Source organism: Lampetra planeri, chromosome 37 (genome assembly GCF_965212315.1).
Source record: "Lampetra planeri chromosome 37, kcLamPlan1.2.h2, whole genome shotgun sequence".
Lineage (NCBI taxonomy): Eukaryota > Metazoa > Chordata > Hyperoartia > Petromyzontiformes > Petromyzontidae > Lampetra > Lampetra planeri.
Genome location: NC_136143.1, coordinates 8,568,157 through 8,588,476, shown reverse-complemented (window position 1 = coordinate 8,588,476; position 20,320 = coordinate 8,568,157). Strand labels below are relative to the sequence as shown.

Genomic DNA, 20,320 nt, shown 5'->3' with positions numbered 1-20,320 from the left:
TGTCACTTTTTCAAAATCTGGATCTTTCCCGGATGTGACACCACAACACCTACCTATACTGGTGTGCCTAAATTCAAATAATTTATCAATAAATGAAACCTTAATTGACATTTACTCACAGTGGGGTGGGTGAAGACATTGCGTCGAGTGTCAGCTGTTCGTAAAAACTCCTCCGGTGTTCTTTGCTATCCCCCCCTGTAGGTGGCGACACTGCCTTTGACCGGGAGGCGTCGGTCATCCCAGTCTACCTCTCCGACGAGGAGTTCTCGTCCCTGCACTGCCACTCTGCGAGACGACTAAACAGGTGCCGCCCCCCGCCCTCCAACATTGGCCCACGGCGGTCTGACCGCCGTGGGCCATTGCGAGGGTGCGCCTCATCGCGCTTCACAGACAACCTACGTCAGCCTCTTTGAACCGACAAGGCAGTGTAGGTTTTTTTTTGGGTGCAATTGTGAACAATAGCCATATCAGACATTAGTACATCATTGGTGACGACCTGACACCAGCAGTGGGTGGTTGGCTGTTGAAGGTTATTTTACACAGCCTGTGCTCGGCGTATCTTGTGGCCAGTTCAACCCAAAATGTGTTCCATCTCATCAGACCTCGGAAGCTTACGCGGCATTGAGCCTGGATAGTGCTTGGATGGGTGACCACCACGCACGGGCAGTTGTCACAGGCGTCTGCGATGCTGTGCCACGTTGTGTGAAGCAGAAGACAGTGCAGCAAAATCCTTTCCTCTGCTGTACTTCTATATTTCCACCCTTCGCCTTGATATAGGGAAGGACCACAAAGCGAATTTGGAACCAGCTTACCACTGCTGCCTTTCCCCACTCGGCGAGCGAATTAATGCCGTTTGCTTTATAAGTTGAAATTGTTATCATCCATAAAGAGCCGTGGACATACACAAGCTGCGTTCACAATCCTAAACCAGCAGATGGAAACAAAGGGCTGGGAAGAGGAGACGCTGGGTGCTTGAATGGTAAAGGATAATGTGTCCCAAGTCAGAAATATTTCATTTTCTTTCATATATGCATGTTTTTTTGTATGTTGTAAGCCGGGCTGTTATGTCACCATCACTCTATTTGATAGTGCGCCTTTCACGGTTGTTCTCACAAAGTGCCATCTGCATTGTGGCCGTGGGCTCTGAAAGTACAGAGTTCACGTCCCGCAACAAAATACCCTTTCGAATGCGGCGTAAATGTAATAATATTTGTCAGCTGTCTGTCAACCATCAGACGATTCCTGCGTACACTTAGGAAGTCGTGCCCCAGTTTGCATTGACGTGGGGTGGTGGCGGGTGAGGTAGGGTAATGATCGTAAAATCTGCTATTTTTATTCAACAATCCTCCCATCTCGAGATGCAATGAGTTTAGTTGGCGGGCAGTGACGGGCTCATTCCTGTTCTTTAGCAATTTAGAGGCAATGGCTGGTGGATCGGAAAAAATTGTGAATCTCTAAAACCTGTGAGGATGAAGAGGAGTGGGGCGTAACATCGAGTGGTTTCATGCCCTCACTTGAAGACACTGGTGTTATCGCAACCACGTCAGAACATCAATAGGTCGATGCGCGCTTCATAAATTAAAAACTAAAGACAAGCCACAGTGCGATGGTGGCCTTGCAACCCAAACTATGGACCGTATAGTAACCCACGATAGTCTGCACTCCTTCAATGGAAGAATAGCAAAACTACACGAACTCTGTCCTAAATCCCTCTCGTGGGCAGTAGACCTCGACATTTGAATTTAGCTCCTGGACATATTGCCACGCACAAGAATCGAATAGAATGCCCTCGCCTGTATGGAGGAGTGTTTGCATGGTGGTAGGTTTTCCCCAAGTATTCCTCCCATACACAATACACTGGTGAATGGGGTTGGCCAAATATGGATGGGACTGCCTAGGGGCTGAGTGATTCTTGGCATCTTTGTGCCATTTATTACAGTGGCATTTATCTAAGTTCTGTCCCACAGTGAGCGATTACCTACAAACACAGCCGCATTTGTGGCTGGTGAGATGACGATTTAATGTGTTATTGCGATTCAGGGTCACGGTTCGATGCAAATATCTATAATATTTATTTTGCAATGGAGTAAATAATAGCTCCTTTAGAAGGGTATGTATGTTGAAATTATTTTGCACCATACATAGCCAACCGTACTAATCTGGATGACGTGGGCCCATTGTACACTATATATACACACAAAAGAAAAAACAACTTACATTTTTGCACGCATGATTCGATGAGTGTATTGTGAGCTTGAGAGTCTCCAAGTGGATGCATTGTTCCACCCACAATGAGCAGAGGGGACACTCACTTTGCACCACGCTTAAAAGACTGACTCTACTGCCATATTTCACAGCAGCTGTGCCTTCGTCTCAAACACGCTGGTAAAATTACCACACCCATGGTTCCTGGTTGATTCTCCAGCCATCTCAGGAAGGTGGCTGTGGAAGTCTGTATTATTATTCAGATTGAAACAAAACAAAACATTTTTTGTAGTTGCGGAGAATATGAGTAACAAATAAGCATGCAATACCCATCCACACATCTGTGCCTCTACATAGAATCTAAAAGTATTGTTAATACTTAAACCACAAGGCCTTATGGGAGTGCATCATTTCAAGAAACATGACTGTTGATGACACTGTGTTGGAACCGGTTCCATAACGTTTGCTGGTATCGAACCAATGCTGCGAGAAAATATGCACTCACAGAAGGCCTTTGTGGTTGATGGGAAGTGTAAACAAATAATTGCATTTTTTTTTTGCTCATGAGGGACAGATGAAGGAGGTGCATTGCCTGCTTATTTATATTGAGTTATTAAGATTGGCACTGTGGCCTCTTGAGGGGCTGAGGCTCGGGTGTTCTTCATAAGCCGTCCCCGCTAATAAGTTTGGGCATCTCAGATTTGTGCGTGATGTTATTTATTTATTTTATCTTAAGTGGTCTGTGTGGACGGTAATGTGAAATGCCTTCGGTTCCCATTTCGCATGTAATTGGCTTGTACCGAGACACTAACAACTGCTTCCACGTTCTAACCGGGGGAAAATTAGGATACGTGAATTGTTCTCGTTTGGCAGTAAATGTATGCGCATACATATTTGTATTGTGCGTGTGTGTGTGTGTGATGGGTCTATGCGTGGTTCTACGTGCAAGTCTATCCATAGGAAGCTTTGGATGTGTGTTATTCTTATTGTTCCAGCAGCGATGTTGCATTGTTTGAGTTTATAGAAAGATAATGAGCATTATGATTATCAGCAGTCAAACTGATTTCCAGCTCAATGGAGTGCTGGGCATTGCTCACGTCCTGTGTTTTTTACAGCCTTGAGCTGATGGTGGAAATTCTCACAATAATAATGACGGTAAACAATCGCACGGATAGTTATTATTTGGTGATGCTGTGATGGTAGTGGTGTGCAGTACATAGAGCAAAAACGCAACACATTTGTCAATGACACTGGCCTTGAATTATGTTTTACGTGCTATGTAGAAGGTCCATGGGCCATAATGTCACCTATTGTATCTATTTTTTTTCTTTTCAGTTCGTATTATATGTGAGTTACGTTTTTCAGGTAATTTGTGCAAACTGCATCTCACAATGCTGCACAATATTCATATATTTCTTCTGAATTGACTAGTGTTTGTATATGTAGGAAGAAACCAGGTATTAAAAAAAACACGTATGAGTGGGAAGCACTAACCCATTGCCCCATACACGGCGATGGGATGAAGGGCTGAGTTAACCTCCCGCTGTGGTTTGAACTCGGGAACCATCGGATTGTGAGCCCAAACGGTCTAATCACTGCGCCATCTGGCCAAATCGTCCTCAAAGTGGCAGAAGCTTCTGTCTCTGGGAAGCTCCCAAGTCACAGCATTAATAAGCACAGATGCCAGGCAAGTCTTGCTTCAAATCGAGGCATCACTGCGCCTCCCCCACGGCTTGCTAAATCCTGCTCACATCAGATAAGGCATTAAGCTGGATTGAGCAAGGACATTATGTGGGGGTTGTGGCCACAGAGCCAACAGGAAGTTACTCTGGGGTAGGGACTTCCTAACCACACGTTTCCAGTTGGCAAATTAAGGGAACATTCCACTTCAGTCATTGTACAGAACCTCTCACTACCGCCATCGGTCATCGCAGATTTCCAGTTTAACCAACCATCATGTTGAGCGCACTGTGAAAGAACTGAACCCTTTTCCCATTCCGATGACGTATGTGTACGTCATCGGACTGACGACGTACGTACGTGTAGGTCATCAGTTTTTCTTCTGGAATCGGAATAAATCGGGAAACAAAACTAAGATAACTTTTGTCGGTACGTCTTCAGGTCGGAAGACGTACCGAGGCTCCCACAAGGTCATGCGGAAGGGCGTGTGGCACAGTTTGGCGCCAGCTATCATAGAGTGCGGTCGTGTTGCTACAGTTTTCTTCGGCGAGTACAATGTCTTTAAAAGCAACGACGCTGTACCTCCCTAAATCAAATTAACACTAACTGCTTATGCGTTCCTAGATTCAGCGGTGAACGAAACCCATACCTTGCATCTTGCAGATGTCTCGGAACGTGAAATGGTTAATTTTTTTTTAATCGGAGACAAATAACAAGTGTGCCAAGGTTGGGCGTGTGGTGCAATCAGGACCGGCGTTTTGGAAGCCCTCAATGGTGAAGCCAGGATTTTTAGGTGGGGGGGGGGCAACCCTTCCAGCAATGAAAAAAGATAGGAGTGTTAGTAAGGACTTGTCCCTTGCTTTTTATTCGACGCATGTGCGGCGATGGTGCAGCCATCGATCGAGGGTCGAATTCGAACCGTTTGTGATCGGCATCGCGCTCGCTGAAGGTGAATGCCTTCAGGGAAGTCGTGGACTGTATACGCAACTGCGCACAATTCTGTGAGTCGCTTATAACTGCTTTGCCGTTACTTATTGCCAATTATGGACTCGGACTATTGTCCTATCATCTCATAGAGTCCCTGGCACGTAATAATATTCTACACAGTGGCAGTGGCGGTCACAAAATGCCGATTTATTACGAATAAACCCCAATGATCCGATCGAAATCCCTAATTTCGATCGGATCATTGGGGGGGGCACGTGCCACCCCACCCCTCACTGGCTCTGCCAGTGATAGCCCTCCTGGGAAATACCATTCAATAGTTTGTTTGAATTTTCAAATGATGGCAGCTTCACTGCAGGCTCAGTAGGGGGCTCTCCTCACCTCTGTCCTCGATAGCTCATGTGCCCTCTTTTGCTCAAGCTCAAACAAAAACGGTACACGGTTCAATTTCAATGGATTGCTTTGCTTTGTAGGTGGTCACCGTATTTTTAACTGAAACCGAGGTCCTAGTTATTTTGGTTGGTGATAAAAAAAAATCCTGTAGCCCTTTTCGATTATAAGAAGCCTAAGTGTTATCATTGTGTCACGAATGAAATGTTTTATTGCGGTCCAGTAAAATATCTGGCAGGTTCAAATTTCTCTTGCACAACTGAGTTTTATTCATAAACATGCTCGTTTTGGGAGTGGGGCTTTCGCCTGTAAAAAAAATGCATTCATCTTGGCAAGTGTTTACAGCATGAACCCATTCTTTTCAAAATAATGACAATTTGATAGAAAATTTTCTTTACGCTTACACTGAGCCCATGGGTTATTTCCACACTTCGTCTGTTGCAGCGTTACTTGACACCTCAAGTGCAAATTCCAATTTTCATCATGGGCATCTTCGGAGGTAAACCGAGATTGGGCTGATACCGTGGAACTCGCTACTTCAAGAATTGTCAGACCACAAGGGAAATGTTCAAGCCTTGTCCCAGCGGAGTTCCAGAACCCAACATTTTACAGGTCTGTGCCGTCACAGGATAATTAGCCTCCTGAGCCACCCGCTGACAATTATGATTTTCTTTAATAAAATGTTAATTGGTATGATACATTTGGTCAACTTTATGAACTTTTTTTTCTGTTTAATGCTTTATACTTTTCGATTACAGTAATTTAATTCATCACGCCTTCACCTGAATGCCTGATTTCATTATACTGCTCAAATTATGCTTTTTTTCCTCTTTTCTGTGGCAGAGCACATGTAAGACATTTAAAAAAGAAAATAATTATTAAAATGGATCGCCTGAGGCCTGAAGCGTGGGCTGGCAGTGTCGAAGCAACGATGCGGGAAATCTGCTCGTTGCAGCGAAACGGTTTTGTGGTAATAGTCCTGAAATGTGTGGCAGATCACTTACTGTGGGGCGTGATTCGGAGGGGCCCATCACACCTCCGCGTGTACATGTCCACCGAATTAAGAATTCCATTCTGGATGCAACTCGCCGTGTGAGAGGCCCTAATATCCTGTGTGTGCGTTTGGGGAGCAGTGGCGCAGTGATTAGCACACAGTGTAACAATCGCAACCACCTGGGTCCGTCTCCTGCTCCTGCACAATGACAATGACGAGCGCAGTGTCTGAAGCTGCTCTTGGCCTCTAACCATAATCTGACTTGGCTTTAAATGACTACCAGGCATGGTGCGTGAACGTCAGCGCAGGTGCTCGCTCGACAAAGCCTTGTTGAAGGAGATGGTTGGTGCTGTTTTGTGTCCAAGCACTTCCTTGTGAGCTCAGCGACCCCCAGGTTTTATTCCAGTGGAAATTGATATCTAAATGTGGCCCATGTCTCTCGCAAGTCGACTCCAGTATAAATTGTGTACCGGATTAGCATCTGCACTGTGGAGACGGAGGTATTTGTACGTGCACAGGGCTTGTCACACCACTCTGAGGGTGCTCCACCAGAATTCACCAGATTATCTACTACACCACTTGCCCCGGAATTCTCGCCAGGCAACAATATAGAGCTCTGGCTTTGTGTATGTGCATTTTCGTTTTCATGTAATATATTGTGTATGTGTGTGTGTGCGCACACTAATATATTGGGATCTATTACACACCACCATACTGCATATCCATAATTAGGCCATAGAGTATGGACATTATTAAACAGAATGTCATATAATGGAGCATATATTGCCTTTATATTATTGGGGGGCAATTTTAGGGGCAGAGGGTTGTCAGTGGTTGTTGCAACTTGAATATTATTTCTCCAATTGTCGTGACCAATTGTAACGGGTATGGGGTTTTTACAATTGTGTGTTCTGAGTCATGGTTCTCCAGGGTATTTGCCCCTAAGCCTGCACGCTCGGTCGCGAGCGCTTCAACAATTCCGTTTACTATGTGCAGGTGTGTGTACGTGTGCGAATCCGTATATTCTGAATCCCATTGCACGAAGCGCTGTGGAACGGCAGTTGTTGCTCCATGCTACCATCCCAATCTCCCAGGTGCCATTTCAGGCAGAGCGCACACAAATGCAATTTTATGTTGTTGTGTGAATATCGTCAGACCTCCAGGAGGTTTACTCGGCCTAAAATATCGGCGGCACACCCTGCGTGGCGTCATCGTCAGCGGTAACGAGAAAGGGCCACGAGTTATGCGTGGCGCGCGGCCCCATCGCGTGCCAACCATTCTATCTACATGTAAAATTATGTGTATGGGTGTATGTGTGAGTACTTGTCTACAAAGGCAGCCGGCCGTGGCGTTAGCCACCCACCCCCTCGTGTGCCATGCCAGTCTTCATAGGTGCTCGCTATCAGCACTTGCCCCGAAAGTTTGTTTTGTCTATATGGGGGATCTTTGTCATGTTGTACACAGGAGGAGTGGTAGTGCAGTGGGTAGCGCACTGCGCTGCGAACCCCGGAGACACGAGTTCAACAGCCGCTCAAGAGCAATAACAAGTGGCGAATATTTGAACCGGTCCTGGGCCTTCCTAGCCTCACTCAGCCTTAATTGAGTACTTTGTGCGCTGTGTAAACAATAGCATTAGGGAGACAAACGGTGGCCCGGGTGTGGTTTTGGCCACTCCCAACCCCCACCCCCTTGTACACCAAGCCAGCCTTCATAGGTGCTCGCTGAACAGCAATTGCCTCAACAGTCTGGTGAAGGCTATACGGGGGATCCCTCTCTTTGTGCACAGCAGCTTATGTTGCGTACGTCTGTGCATAAGTGGTTAGCGCCGCTGCACTACTGACCCGGGCGACCCGAGTTCGATTCCCGCTCACGGTAGACACCAGTGACGATTATCTGAAGCGGTCCTGGGTCTCCCCTAGGTCGACTCAGCCTCGAATGAGTACCTGGTGGGGTGTGGTAAACGTCGCCACGAGGGAGACAAAGGCGGCCGGGCGTGGGTGCTGGCCACCCACCCCCTCCGTGTGCCGTGCCGCCCTTCATAGGTGCTCCCTAACGGCACTTGCCCCGACAGTCCGTTGAGGCTACACGGGATGCCTTTGCTCCGCATAGCTCGGATGAATATGGGTCAGGCGGCTCGCCGGGGCCGTGCATCCGTCATCCCACGTAACGTCCCTCGCAATGTAAACCCAGCGAGGGCGCGACGGAGCGCGATGAGGCAGCATTAACGGCGACACGCATCGTCGTCGTCGAAACGCGGCGGCTGGTGTCCTTCAAATCCCATGCACTTGTAATTATTGCAGCCCAGCATGCACCATTGCCTCTTATCCCTCAAGCCAAACAAACCACATATCCAACTTAAAAGGGATTAAGCAACAACAAAAAAGGATGATATCGACGTTTCCTCCCGTAATATCCGATGCTTAAGGAATAATGAAGCTAAAGCGGGCTCCTTCTGCTTGGAAAATACGTATATTTTTTTATTGCTGTTATTATTGCAACGTTACTGACGATGTACTTGTAGCATTGGAGTAATAATTTTTACAGAGCTCTTGTCAATTCACTGCTGGCTGAGGGTCTCACTGTATTGGCCTCGGGGTTTGTTTGACCATACTTCACCATGCCCGTCAGTGCGGATTGGTGAAGGGTGCGGCGGGGGCGGGAGAGCTCGGGGCCCGTTAAATATCCCTGGCCTCTGTTGTTAATTATAGTCAGGTGTCGAACTTAGATGGCTGGGTTCATAGTATAATGTGCTTACCATTGCGCCACCAGTCGTTCCATATAAAAATGCACAGTTGGCAATAGTCCCAGCAGAAGGGGGCGTGCTTGATATTTCTTTGCAGATCTTTGCAAAAATTGTTGACCGGAATTATAAGGTTCACGCCATGGAACTGGTCCAGTGGCCAAGGTATTAGTTACCATTTGTCCCCCAAGCCAGATCGTAATACATGGGGTGACATTTCTAAGCTGCGTGCAGCACTGCGATCGAAATCGTGCCAGATAAAATATAAGGCACCTTACCCTGCAAACATTTGAAACCAAATTACAATTGATGATAAATGTGACTGGCTGTCGGTATTAAAAGCTTGGCCAGAGATGGGAGTACAAACTATGATGTGTCTTGAGCAGCTGAGGACAATGTATAATTTTTCGATTTAAAGCTTTCGTGACTGCAGGGATTCATCTTGGTTCTTTCGGTTAAGTCACGTAGAAGGGAATTTCAGACGCTGTCTCCCCGACAGACCTGGTCTTCACCTGAGGACGGCTGCTTGCGTTGTGGCCGAAACGTCGTGAGAATTATTTTATTATGTTTTATTTTTATTTTATTACTTCCCTTCTACATGACTTTACCGAAAGAACCAAGAAAATGTGTAATTTGTGTAGGTAATCAAAGGTCTGGTAAATAGATATGGCAGGAGGCCCCTGTTGCATCGTCGTCTGGAGCTACTCCCTGCCAATGTGATCAAAGTTTCCAGTCCTGAATCTTTGTTTTGAAAATTATTCCCAGAGCAAAGCAACAAAAAATGTAACAACAAAAGAACAAAGTGAAAATGTTTGTCTGCTATGTGGTGACGGAGCGGAAGGAGGTAATTAATTTGGCAGGTACAAAGTGAAGGTGGATGTGTGTCTTTGTGGGTGAAGGGTCGTTTTTATTTCGTCGTCAGGCTCCGTGGTTTAGGAGAGAGACCCGAGCCAGTTTTGAACGGACCAGTCGATGCTCGGCACAGAATCTTGAACGAGGGGAGCGTGGGGCGCGACCCCAGTGTCTGCGTTCTGAGAAAAGGCCTCGAAGAATCTTACAAATACGGCGTCGCGTGTAAATAAAGCTTATGTTTGCAATCTGCCGCAAATCTTAGACCCAACCCATCATTGAAACGTGGCACTCGCCGCAGTCACGGAAAGCCGAGTGCAGAACGACCAGGTCAAGCAATTTCACCAAATGTCATCGGTTTGCACAAAACTATGTTGTGTTTATCAAATGAGAACGCGTTCGCTGACCTACCTTTTGTGTTTTTGCTATTGAGTTCGGCTTGTGCAGCGATTTGTCTGCGTTGGGCTGCAACGTGACGCTTGCAAGTATTTATTATTCAGGAGGCAGTGGCTTGATCGTGTTGGTGGCCCAGTTTTGTTGGTGCCAGCGCTATTTTCGGAGATGAAGACAGAATTATAAATTAAGGAGAGGGGAGTGCGATGGAAAGAGCCGCCTGGCGAGAAACGGCAAGGGAGGGAGGGGAGGCTGAAGAAGAGGAATAACACCGCACGGTGCCCGCTGAATTCTAACACTTTGAACGCACTGCACCCTGTGCACTCGCTACTTCACACACAACACAACACGGTGGACCATAGCTACTGGAACCTCTCCCCTTAGACGGCACATGTTGCACACCATGCCTGCTCCTGCACACTGCAAACCTCTGCTCTTGGTTGTAACTATCAGCAAAACGTGCTACTGTTGAAGCAGTAATAAATTGGTACGTTTGTTCACGTGACCACTTTATTCATTGGCTGTGTCAGGTGGAGGAGGGTCTATGACACACATTTTATTTACGCGATCTGACCCAAACAATCTATTATGAATCATAATGTTGAGCGCGAAAGCCTGTTACTCGTACCCTTCGCACAGATTGAAGGATGCAGCATCTGCTTGCGTGCTACACCCCACTTGGCACACTGCACCGTTTACATGCATGCAGAACAAAGACAAAGATTCCCGGTATAGCCTTAACAGACGGTTGGGGCAAGTGCTGTTCGCGAAGACCTATGAAGGCCGCCAACGGCACACGAGGGGGTGGGTGGCCAGCACCACGCCCGGCCGCCTGTGTCTCCCTAGTGGTGATGTTTACACACCGCACCAGGTACTCATTTGAGGCTGAGTCGACCTAGGGGAGACCCAGTACCACTTCAGATAATTGCCACTGGTGTTAGTGGCCGTGAGCAGGAATCGAACTCGGGTCACCGGGTTCCTAGTGCAGTGCACGAACCACTACACTACCACTCCCCACCTACACGAATGCGCCCATTGTGTCATGTACATTGCACTTTGAAACGTGCCCTCTATTCTGAAGCCTCCCAGTCGTCTCCACGTTAATGAGTGATACCCCAGGCACACAGTGCAACTAGCTCCACGCCAAATAGCGGCTTGCGCATTTGGCCGGTCCTACTTGCTGGGACCGCGCAGCGCAGCGTTTCAAAAAGGTAGTCAATTAGTGTTTTGAATTTAAATAGAATCTGCATTCAGCGGTGCCTGAAGGTGATCGCGGTGTACATTTCTGTGTTTCCGTTTCAATCGGCAGTGCTGAAGGCACCCGCGTGTGCACTGCCAGATGGGGTGGAGTGGAAGCAGCCGCCCTCCAACCGTGCGTGGTGGTGATGAGAATTCTCGCTCCGCACGGCCACGGCGCCCAGCGTTCATTATCTGCACGAGCACAATTCGCGAGTTGCATACCCGCGCATTGTCCTCGCGTTTGACGATGAAAATTAGTTTGGGTCTATCTGCGGCGACGTGCCACCTACAGAGACCACGCGGAGAGCTCTGCCATTCATCGTGCTCATTCAGAGTCACGTTTCACAAAGGAATTTTAAACAGGCTTTTGTATGGATAAGGAAACGTTATAAATGAGTTAATTTGGCACACTGAAGCGTTAGCAGTGGCGTGTCCTCGGAGGGCATTGAAATGGCAGGTTTGACCTCTGCGTTTGCCAGGTTATCCGTGACCTGCACTGTTGCCATTTAACACGACTTGCCTATTGACCAAGGCGACTGCTCGCACCTCGTCCCCCACCCCACCGCAGCCTGTGGATCAGCGTGCCCCCGGCACCTCATCCTTAACCGTAATGACGATGTTATCCATCACATCGGGCCCCTTCCCAAGCAGCCAGATATTCCGTGCGGGATTAGCCACATGCATACTTCCCGGAGGCTACGGTGCAGTTATTTAGGGGCATAGTAGTGATTTTAGTTTTTAGATTTTTTTTGGCATTTTTTCCAAAAATATTTTGTCGAGTGATTATATTTTCTTTGTCTTCCAATCTCTGACTTGCATGCATGTGAGCGCCCGTTAAGATAAATATTCTGGATTTCTTGGTGCAATCACTCTAGTATCCAGATACCCTCGCGACTCTCCAGTGATTGCAGAATGCAGTGACACTGGGCTGATTGTCATTCAATTGATGCAATTCGTCTATTCAAATTTTGTAATTCCGCCGTGTGTCATTTAGAAATATATGGAGTTTAGGCTGTTGCAATGGCATGCAGTGGCCTACTCTCGAAAATAATGGCGCGGAGTCTTTGTCATCGACTTCAATAACGTACTGCATGCTTTGGCAGTTACCAGTTAGAAATTACTGATCAGCAGCAGCAGGCCTCGCACCACATACTCCATTGAAACTGGCTCTGTGGCACGTGCCTGTAGGGTAGACGGCCTCTGTGACACTTGTAAATCTTAGCAGATTGCGATAAGGGGCCCCCCGGGGTAGGTGCGGCATCGTTGATCTTTAAAGCATTCTTAGCAATGAAAGCACTATGAATACCATTGACCGATTTCACACCTATTGGCAGCCATCGCTTAGTGACGCCCTGCTTGATTGAGAGTAGCCATGTGACGAGTTCATCCCCACCGCGATTGGATGAATTGTCACGACTGGAGGTGGGAGGGGGGCCGTGGTCACATGGGAATTTTTTAAATTTCCAACCGATTATCTTTTTTCGTTTTGTTTTGACAGTCTCCTTTATATTGTTTGTCTAATATGTTCTGTCTGGTTCTGTCTTGTTCCCTTCAATAAATAGCCCAGGTGTAACATTTTCTTATCGGTTTCATAACATTTTGCGTAAAAGTGTATGCAGTTCTTGCACACAATTACGCGCATGTACCATGAGTGTGAGCATTTCTTGCTCTTTATGAATCTATACGCCCCGACTGACTAGCGTTGAACTTGTGTGTTCGACTGCTCTATACAGCAGCCATCCCACTCATTATTTGGAGGCTGTATTAAAAACTAGCTTTACCCCCCACCCAATGGTTGCATTTGAATGAACATACCTGCACATAAAATATCCATAAATAAATTGTTTCTGCTCCAGTGGTTCTGCACCCGCCGGTTGATTAAAATGAATGCAAAAAAGTTATTTTTATTGAACAGGAAAAACCGTCTTGGCCAACAGCAGAGAGATGTACGGTCGACTACGATAATTTAATTTCATGCTAGATTTAGCACTAGTTTAGCCTTTATTTTCATTTTCATGCGTTTTATTCACATGGTAAATTGCCTTTTTTTTGTAGTATCACATGCATATATATATGCTATTATGACGTGAAGTGGAACGGCTTTAAATCATAATATTGGTGTGGAATGCTAATCGGCCGATGGACTAAAACATTATTTGTATTTATATATCAAGGGAAAGAGTGTAGCTCTGCTTATATTTTCTTTTACCCATGATGCTTCACATCAACACGTAACGAGTTTGTGTCAGGTTGAAAAAAAAAATCATCTTATTAAACATGGGAATGCTGTTAGTGCTACGCGTACAATTTTCACTGCATTAATTTTCGGCTAAGAGGTGCCGTTTGAAGTGTTAGAACGGGAATTAATTATTTCCTTGTGACTGTACATTTCCATAAAGGAAGCACGTGTTCATCCCCGCGAGTCCATACAACACAGAGAGCCTCACATGATTTCAAACGAAATGTATCCTCACGCATGTTTACAAATCTACTCATTCAACAGGAGTGTAGATAAAATAACTTGCTCTGCCATAATTAGGGTGATTCCCGTCAATGCAATGAAAACTAATTTCAAACTATTCCTTTTTCGCCAATACGGCCTTGAGCTGCCCCATCTACCTGTTAGGCGAGGGCAAAAGGGAAAATCGAACACGGGGATTTGTTTTTGTGCCAGGATTGCCGACGCCGCGTTGTTCAGAGGAAGTGTAAAGTACATGGGGTCAATGTGCTCGCACGGCTGGAGGGAGCTTTTGCACAGCCACCGTAGAAATGTGGTAAAGTAGCCCAAGTCGTGTTCATTATTGGCCCAAGTCATTAGGTTTTGAGCTTCACTGCCCCCATGCTGTTCGCTGCTGTCGCAGGTTCACTGGGCTGGATAGCATCACCTGCTGATATAACACCCTGGACTGTATGTACGTTGAAATATATGTATGTTGACCTGGACGCCACGGTGACGGAATGCTAACTCGCTGTTCGATCCCTACCCTGACGCCTGTATATTTGGAGTTTGCATGTCTCTCTCCCTGTAGTCGCGTGGACTTTTCTGCAGGTCCTGCGGTTTTTCCTTCCACATTTAGAAACATGTATTTTGAGTCATATTCTTGGTTCTTTCGGTAAAGTCACGTAGAAGGGAAATAATAAAAATAAACCAATTAAATTCTCACGACGTTTCCATGGCAACACAAGCAATCATCATCAGGTGTGAAAACCACACCAAAGAACCAAGAATATGAATCCCTGCAGTTACGAAAGCTTTTTTCACTCCACATTTAGAGATGTGCGTTTAGAATATTTGGCTGCTATACATTTCCACGTGATAAGCCACTTCTTTGAGCTATCATTTGTGGCCAGGTCGCTTCTGATAAAGAGCAATATAGCTTACCTGGTAAAATAAAAATAGTTTTAGTTTTTACAGCTTTTTTCGTACCATACGTCACCGACCGTGCTAATTGGAGGTGTGCTCCGGTGGTCGCAGGTTCAGCAGCACAGGGTCCGACCTCGTCAGCAGAACCTGCGGTGCCGATGGCCGCCCTCGCCTATCCGTCACCCTTTCCGACACCACGGACACGGAATCCGACAACTCCAGCTCGGATGAGGGCAGCTCCGGCTCCAAGTGCACCAGGCGCCGTGTCCCGGGCTGCGGAGCCCTCCTCTTCCAACCGCTGCTCGCAGACAGCCTTGGCAGCCCGCTCGGGCGGTGGAAGGCCGACCTCACCAACGCCGTGTCGGAGTTCCAGGCCTCGGAGGCGAGCGTGACCACGGCCGACACCCTGGAGAGCATCTCCGAGGCAGAGGAGGCCGCCACTAGCACCAACGCGAGGGCGTGCACGCGGGGAGACCAAGGGCCTGCGACTCCTGGAGGTCATGACGGAGACAGGAGTCACGAAGAGGGGAAGGCATTGGGTGCCTTGGGATGGCACAAAAGTAGTGGAGTTGTGGCAGAGGTGGTATGCCACCGAGATGCCACAGGTCACGAGGAAGAGCGAAGCAATAAGGAGGTTGGAAGCTCTGAAGGCGGCGTGAGCGGTGATGTTGCTCCCAGCATCGAGACAAGAAGCGGAGGCCAGCCGCAGTGTAGTGACGAGGTTAGTGGGGTCATGCCGTCCGAAGGCAGGCAGCACCTGGACTCCGACGCACCGATGCTCCTGGATTCCGCGGAGACTTCACCTAAGCTGCAACCTTTAACCTCGCATAATCGCAGCAGCGGGCGAGGGGCAGCTGCCAGCATCGGTTCTCGAGCGGGAGCAGCGGGGGTTTCGCGCCTCGCTCTGCCCAAGCGAGCGCCCGTCTCTCCCTACGCAGACCAAGGCGAGGACCAGGCACGCTTTGTGAGTGCGGCGAGCGAGTCTGACTCCAGCCTCCCCTCGCCATCGCCATCAGCGTCGCTGCCGTCATTCTCGTCGTCGTCGCCATCGGAGGTCGAGAGTGGTGGAGGAGCTCGCGGGGAGGAGAGCGTTCGCTCGCGTGAGTTCCCGGCGCAGGCGCCGCGCGGGTTTGTGCGGCTGGCGCTGTACGTGCAGGCCAAGCCCGAGATCACTCTGGTGCTGCTGGCAGAGGATGCGCTGCGGAACGACGGCTCTGCCCAGGATGAACTGGTGGGTGTGCGCCGCAACACACGGGGCCTTGGAATAAATGCTGCCCTGTGAGTAGAGTTCATCCCACACCTGTTGTGCGTGTGTGCGCTATGCCCAGTTCACTTCCAACCTCGCATCGCTCAACGGCCTGGATGTGCATCTGAAGGAGGTGTTCGCACAGACCCCATCAGACCAGCGCAAACACAGTTACAGTTTCCTCTGCTACGACCGCGTTCTCCGCTCGCTGCAAGGTATGTGTGCTGTGTGTTCATGTGTGTGCATGTGTCTGTGTGCACTTTGGGAAGCGGTGGTGTCGTGGTTAGTGCACTGCATCGTGGGCCCGATGACGTGGCTTCAATCTCCGGCCATGGCGAACATCAGCGATGAGTGATATGCCAACCAGTCCGTCGTGGGCCTTCCCTAGGCCAATGCAACCATAAAACAAGTTCCTTGTGCAGTGTGTAAATAGCATCACTGAGAAGATAAAGACAGCTGGGCGTAGTCCTGGCCACACCACCCCATTGTGCACCATCGTGCTGGCCTTCACAGTTGCTCACTAACAACACCTGCTGCTCCCCCTTCCCCCCTCCCTAACATTGTCTGTAGGCTATACAAAAGGTGTTTGGGTTATATTTCTGGACGTGAGTAGAAATTAGCGTGTTGTTCAATCCTACACATCTGAGATAAACTCGACAATAAAGCGTTTTACCTGGTGTGGGTGGCCAATTGTGTGTGACACTCCTCACTGGCCTCACTTAACCAGGTGCTGCAGCATGCCTGCAGCAAGCCTGCAGTGTTAAATGGTCAACCTGTCTTTGTATGTTGTACATGTGTGTGGGCTCCGTTACTCTGTGATCCTAGCAAACCACGATTTGACTCCTCCCCGTGCAGTTTAATTCCAGTGAATGTGATTCTATCCCCAGATTAGTCGTAAGCGTCAACAGTAAACAAAACCCTCAGCATAGCCTTTTGACTTTCACCTTGAAAATGAAGCTGTTGCTATCATTGCTGTGGTAAAAACAATCGCTTGCACTGATGCCCATATTAAACAACAGGGCATCGATTACTCTATTCAAGATAAGTCCCAGGTTACAGTGTTAAAGAGAATACAGCACCATTTACCAGTAATGTTTACAAAACGGGACATTGATTATCGTCAGTGCTCAAGTTAATGAACCGGAAACCGATTGTTGTCACAGCCCGGGTAAAAAAAAATTAAGTTCCCAATCCAATGATGTTCTTTGTTAAATATTAAGGCTCCCATTGCCATCAATACCCAGTGTCAGAGAATAGAGCGCGCTTATAAACCTGGCGCCCCTCTCAACCAACGACGTATCATTGATCGGTACAAATCAGCCTCGGTGACCCGGGTTCAATTGGTTGACTCGCACGCGGTGGGAAGAACGGGTGCTTGCCAACGGCACTTGACTCCTGGAGAGTGGGCAGGGGTGCTAAGAGTGGGGTCGCAGCCTTTGTGTACGTGTACCTTTGTCTTTGCTGCTCCCGCAACGGGCCTTATCGGTGTCATGGATAGTCAACTGGAACGAATGAGCGTTTTGGTACGACGGTTAGTGCATTGTGCTACGGATCTGGCGACGTGAGTTTGATTCCAGGTCATGGCGTGTGATATATGTATTGATCCTCGATTCCCCCCCCCCCATCGCCTCCGCTTCACAAACTTACACTCGCCAGCATGGTGAGGTATGGTCAAACAACCCCCACGGGAGGCCTTGATCCAGCAGTGAATTGACAAAGGGGCTGTGCAAAGACAGTCCAAACTGCGAAGGAGAACACAGTACAGGACGCTGGCGTGTTGCGTACAGTCTCCGCCAAGCATAGGGCGATCTTCCCTCGGAAGTTTTCTACGATAGTCACGAGAGAGTGCCGCGATTGCGTGCGACTTACAGATGGACATTTTATTTTGCGCCAATGGTGAGCCACGAACTTTAAAGGTTGGCTGATTAACGTTTTCTTGCCATGTCTGCATTGTCGGAAACGATTTGCCGTATTGTTTAGATGATGAAGCAGTGTTAACGCTTCGAGCGGTTAGGGCGTTTGATTTGTGCTTTTGGCGCCCCTGCCAATGCTGTGCCTTGATTGGTTTTCGTTTCGAGTCATGGCCCAGAGTCATGGCAAACGCATACACAGGCAAACATTTGTATTAGCCTAAAATGTTTTCGGAAAATGTTGGGCTCATGGATACTGTTTTAGTTATAAAATGGTGTAAGATGGAGATGTTGAATTGTTTTAATGTATTATTTGTAGCCTCCTTGTGTAAATCAACAGGAGGCAGCCTCTGTTGAAGAGCACTGCTTGGACTAGCTTGCCCGTCATGTGGTCTCTGGAGGTGCCCTCTGGCTTCTGACTGTGCATGGATGTGACTGGTCCCTGTGTTGTCTTCCCCGCTGCAGGTAGCAAGAGGGTTCTGGCACTGACAACGCCGGATATTCTCCGTGACAGCCACACGCACGGTCAGTGTGAATGAATGAGTGATGGCAAAAGAGACCAGATCAGGACCTACGTAAATGATAGATCCAGGTGACAGTAAAATAGACCAGATCAGGACCTGCAACATCGTAGGATAAACGAAATATGAAAACAAATAATAATTATTTGTGAGAATAAAATACCAAGGTCTGAAATTCAACGCGTTAATTGTGCCAGCTCCTTCATGTGTGCATGCACTCAAAATGACCATGGGTGACTCATCTGTTAACTGTTATTGTACAGGAAGGAAGTCTGTTCACATTACGTAGCTATCAACACAAGCTAATGGCAGCTTCTATTGCTTTAAAATGTTTTTATACAGACCCCTTTACAGGTAACAGCAGCTTAATTCCACCATCGGTATAGTTTATGCTTTTATATATATACACACACACATTTTTAGTGTGCGTGTACATTTGTGTAAACACCTTGTCTGTGCAAAAACATGGAATTGCTGTATTTATTCACACATTCACTACATGTGGTGACTCGCAACGCAAATCATCAGTGTCGCCAATATTAATATAGGGACTTTGTCTTTTTGTGTGCGTGTGCCCATATTTATACGCACGCATTGTCACGCGCGCACACACTGCGAGTGTATAAATTACAATATTAAGATAACCAATTGCGGTTCAGAAAACACAATACATCCAACGCGCGCCTCCTTGAGAAATAAAAAGCGCGATAAAAAATTGTAACAAGGAAAATAATTGAAAATACGAGCGGTCTGGAATGAAAGTGTTGGGTAATGAGCGCGCTCCGAAATGAACGGTGTGTGTGCATTGGGGAGAGCGCCGCCGTGGTCCCCTTATCCGAGTTGTGGATGTTTTATCACAACCCATCAATGGGCTATTGAGCTCCTGTCACTGCGTTCAAGCCAGACTACTTTAATTACACTGTCGCCTTTGCTGGGCGGGAGAACTGTGATGTGTCTGGCTCTTAGTGTCTGCCGTTCTGTCTGTGCACGTGACTTTATGGGCTACCTGCTGGTGAGCCGATTTGTGATTGCATCAGCTTGTGCACGGTCAGCGGTTTGATTCCCACCCTCGCCCGATATATATATTTTAAAATTATATTTTTCCCAACGTTATGTGTGAGTGTTAGATAGATGCACATTTTTGTAAGCTGCAGAACATGCCTTTATGGTGGTCTTCATTTGAAAAATTTATGAATAAAAAGTGCCCATGGATTAGTGTTTGTGTGTGCATGCATATGCACACACAAACATTTACATACATACACATAACTTGTGTGTGTTGTGGGTGCACGTGTGCGTAGTGGCTAGCGCACTTCTTTACAAATCAGGCGGCCCGAGTTCGATTTCTGGCTATGGCTAAGTGGTGATTATCTAAACCGATTCTGGGCCTCCCCTAGGTAGACTCAGCCTCAAATGGGTATCTGGTATGATGTGTAAGCATCGGTACTGGGGAGACGAATGTGGCCAGGAATGGTTCTGGCCCCACTGACCCTTCGTTGACTGAGCCGGCCTTCATAGGTGCTTCTCCCTAACAGCACTTGCCCCAACAGCCTGCGTAGGCTGCATGTGTGTCTTTGTGTTGTGCTTGCACATGCCTTGTGCAGAGCTGTGTGTGGGTGTTTGAATTAAATCCCAACAAAACAAGATTCCGAATAATCAACAATAGCTTCTCATTGTGCACACCATTGCAGTGCAGTATGCTACATTTTCACATGGAATTTAAACCGTACATCTTTCTGTCTTTGCGCATAATGCAAGACGTTAATATAGTTAAGACAATAGCTCTCACTTAACCGTGGATGTGTTATAAATGCCACCATTATGACAATGGAAGACCCATGTGC

At 47.5% G+C, this 20,320-nt stretch overlaps 1 protein-coding gene across 4 annotated transcripts in view; it reads left to right on the top strand.

The window, feature by feature from the left end:
* HPS4 (HPS4 biogenesis of lysosomal organelles complex 3 subunit 2) overlaps nucleotides 1–20,320 on the top strand; it is a 56,256-nt gene that overhangs the window by 12,982 nt on the left and 22,954 nt on the right. For all 4 annotated transcript variants that reach the window (XM_078612000.1, XM_078611999.1, XM_078612001.1 and 1 more), the window contains 4 exons: nucleotides 202–304; nucleotides 14,911–16,030; nucleotides 16,128–16,260; nucleotides 18,421–18,480. In XM_078612000.1, the coding sequence (XP_078468126.1) occupies nucleotides 202–304; nucleotides 14,911–16,030; nucleotides 16,128–16,260; nucleotides 18,421–18,480 (1,416 nt within the window). The remainder of the gene's footprint in view (nucleotides 1–201; nucleotides 305–14,910; nucleotides 16,031–16,127; nucleotides 16,261–18,420; nucleotides 18,481–20,320) is intronic.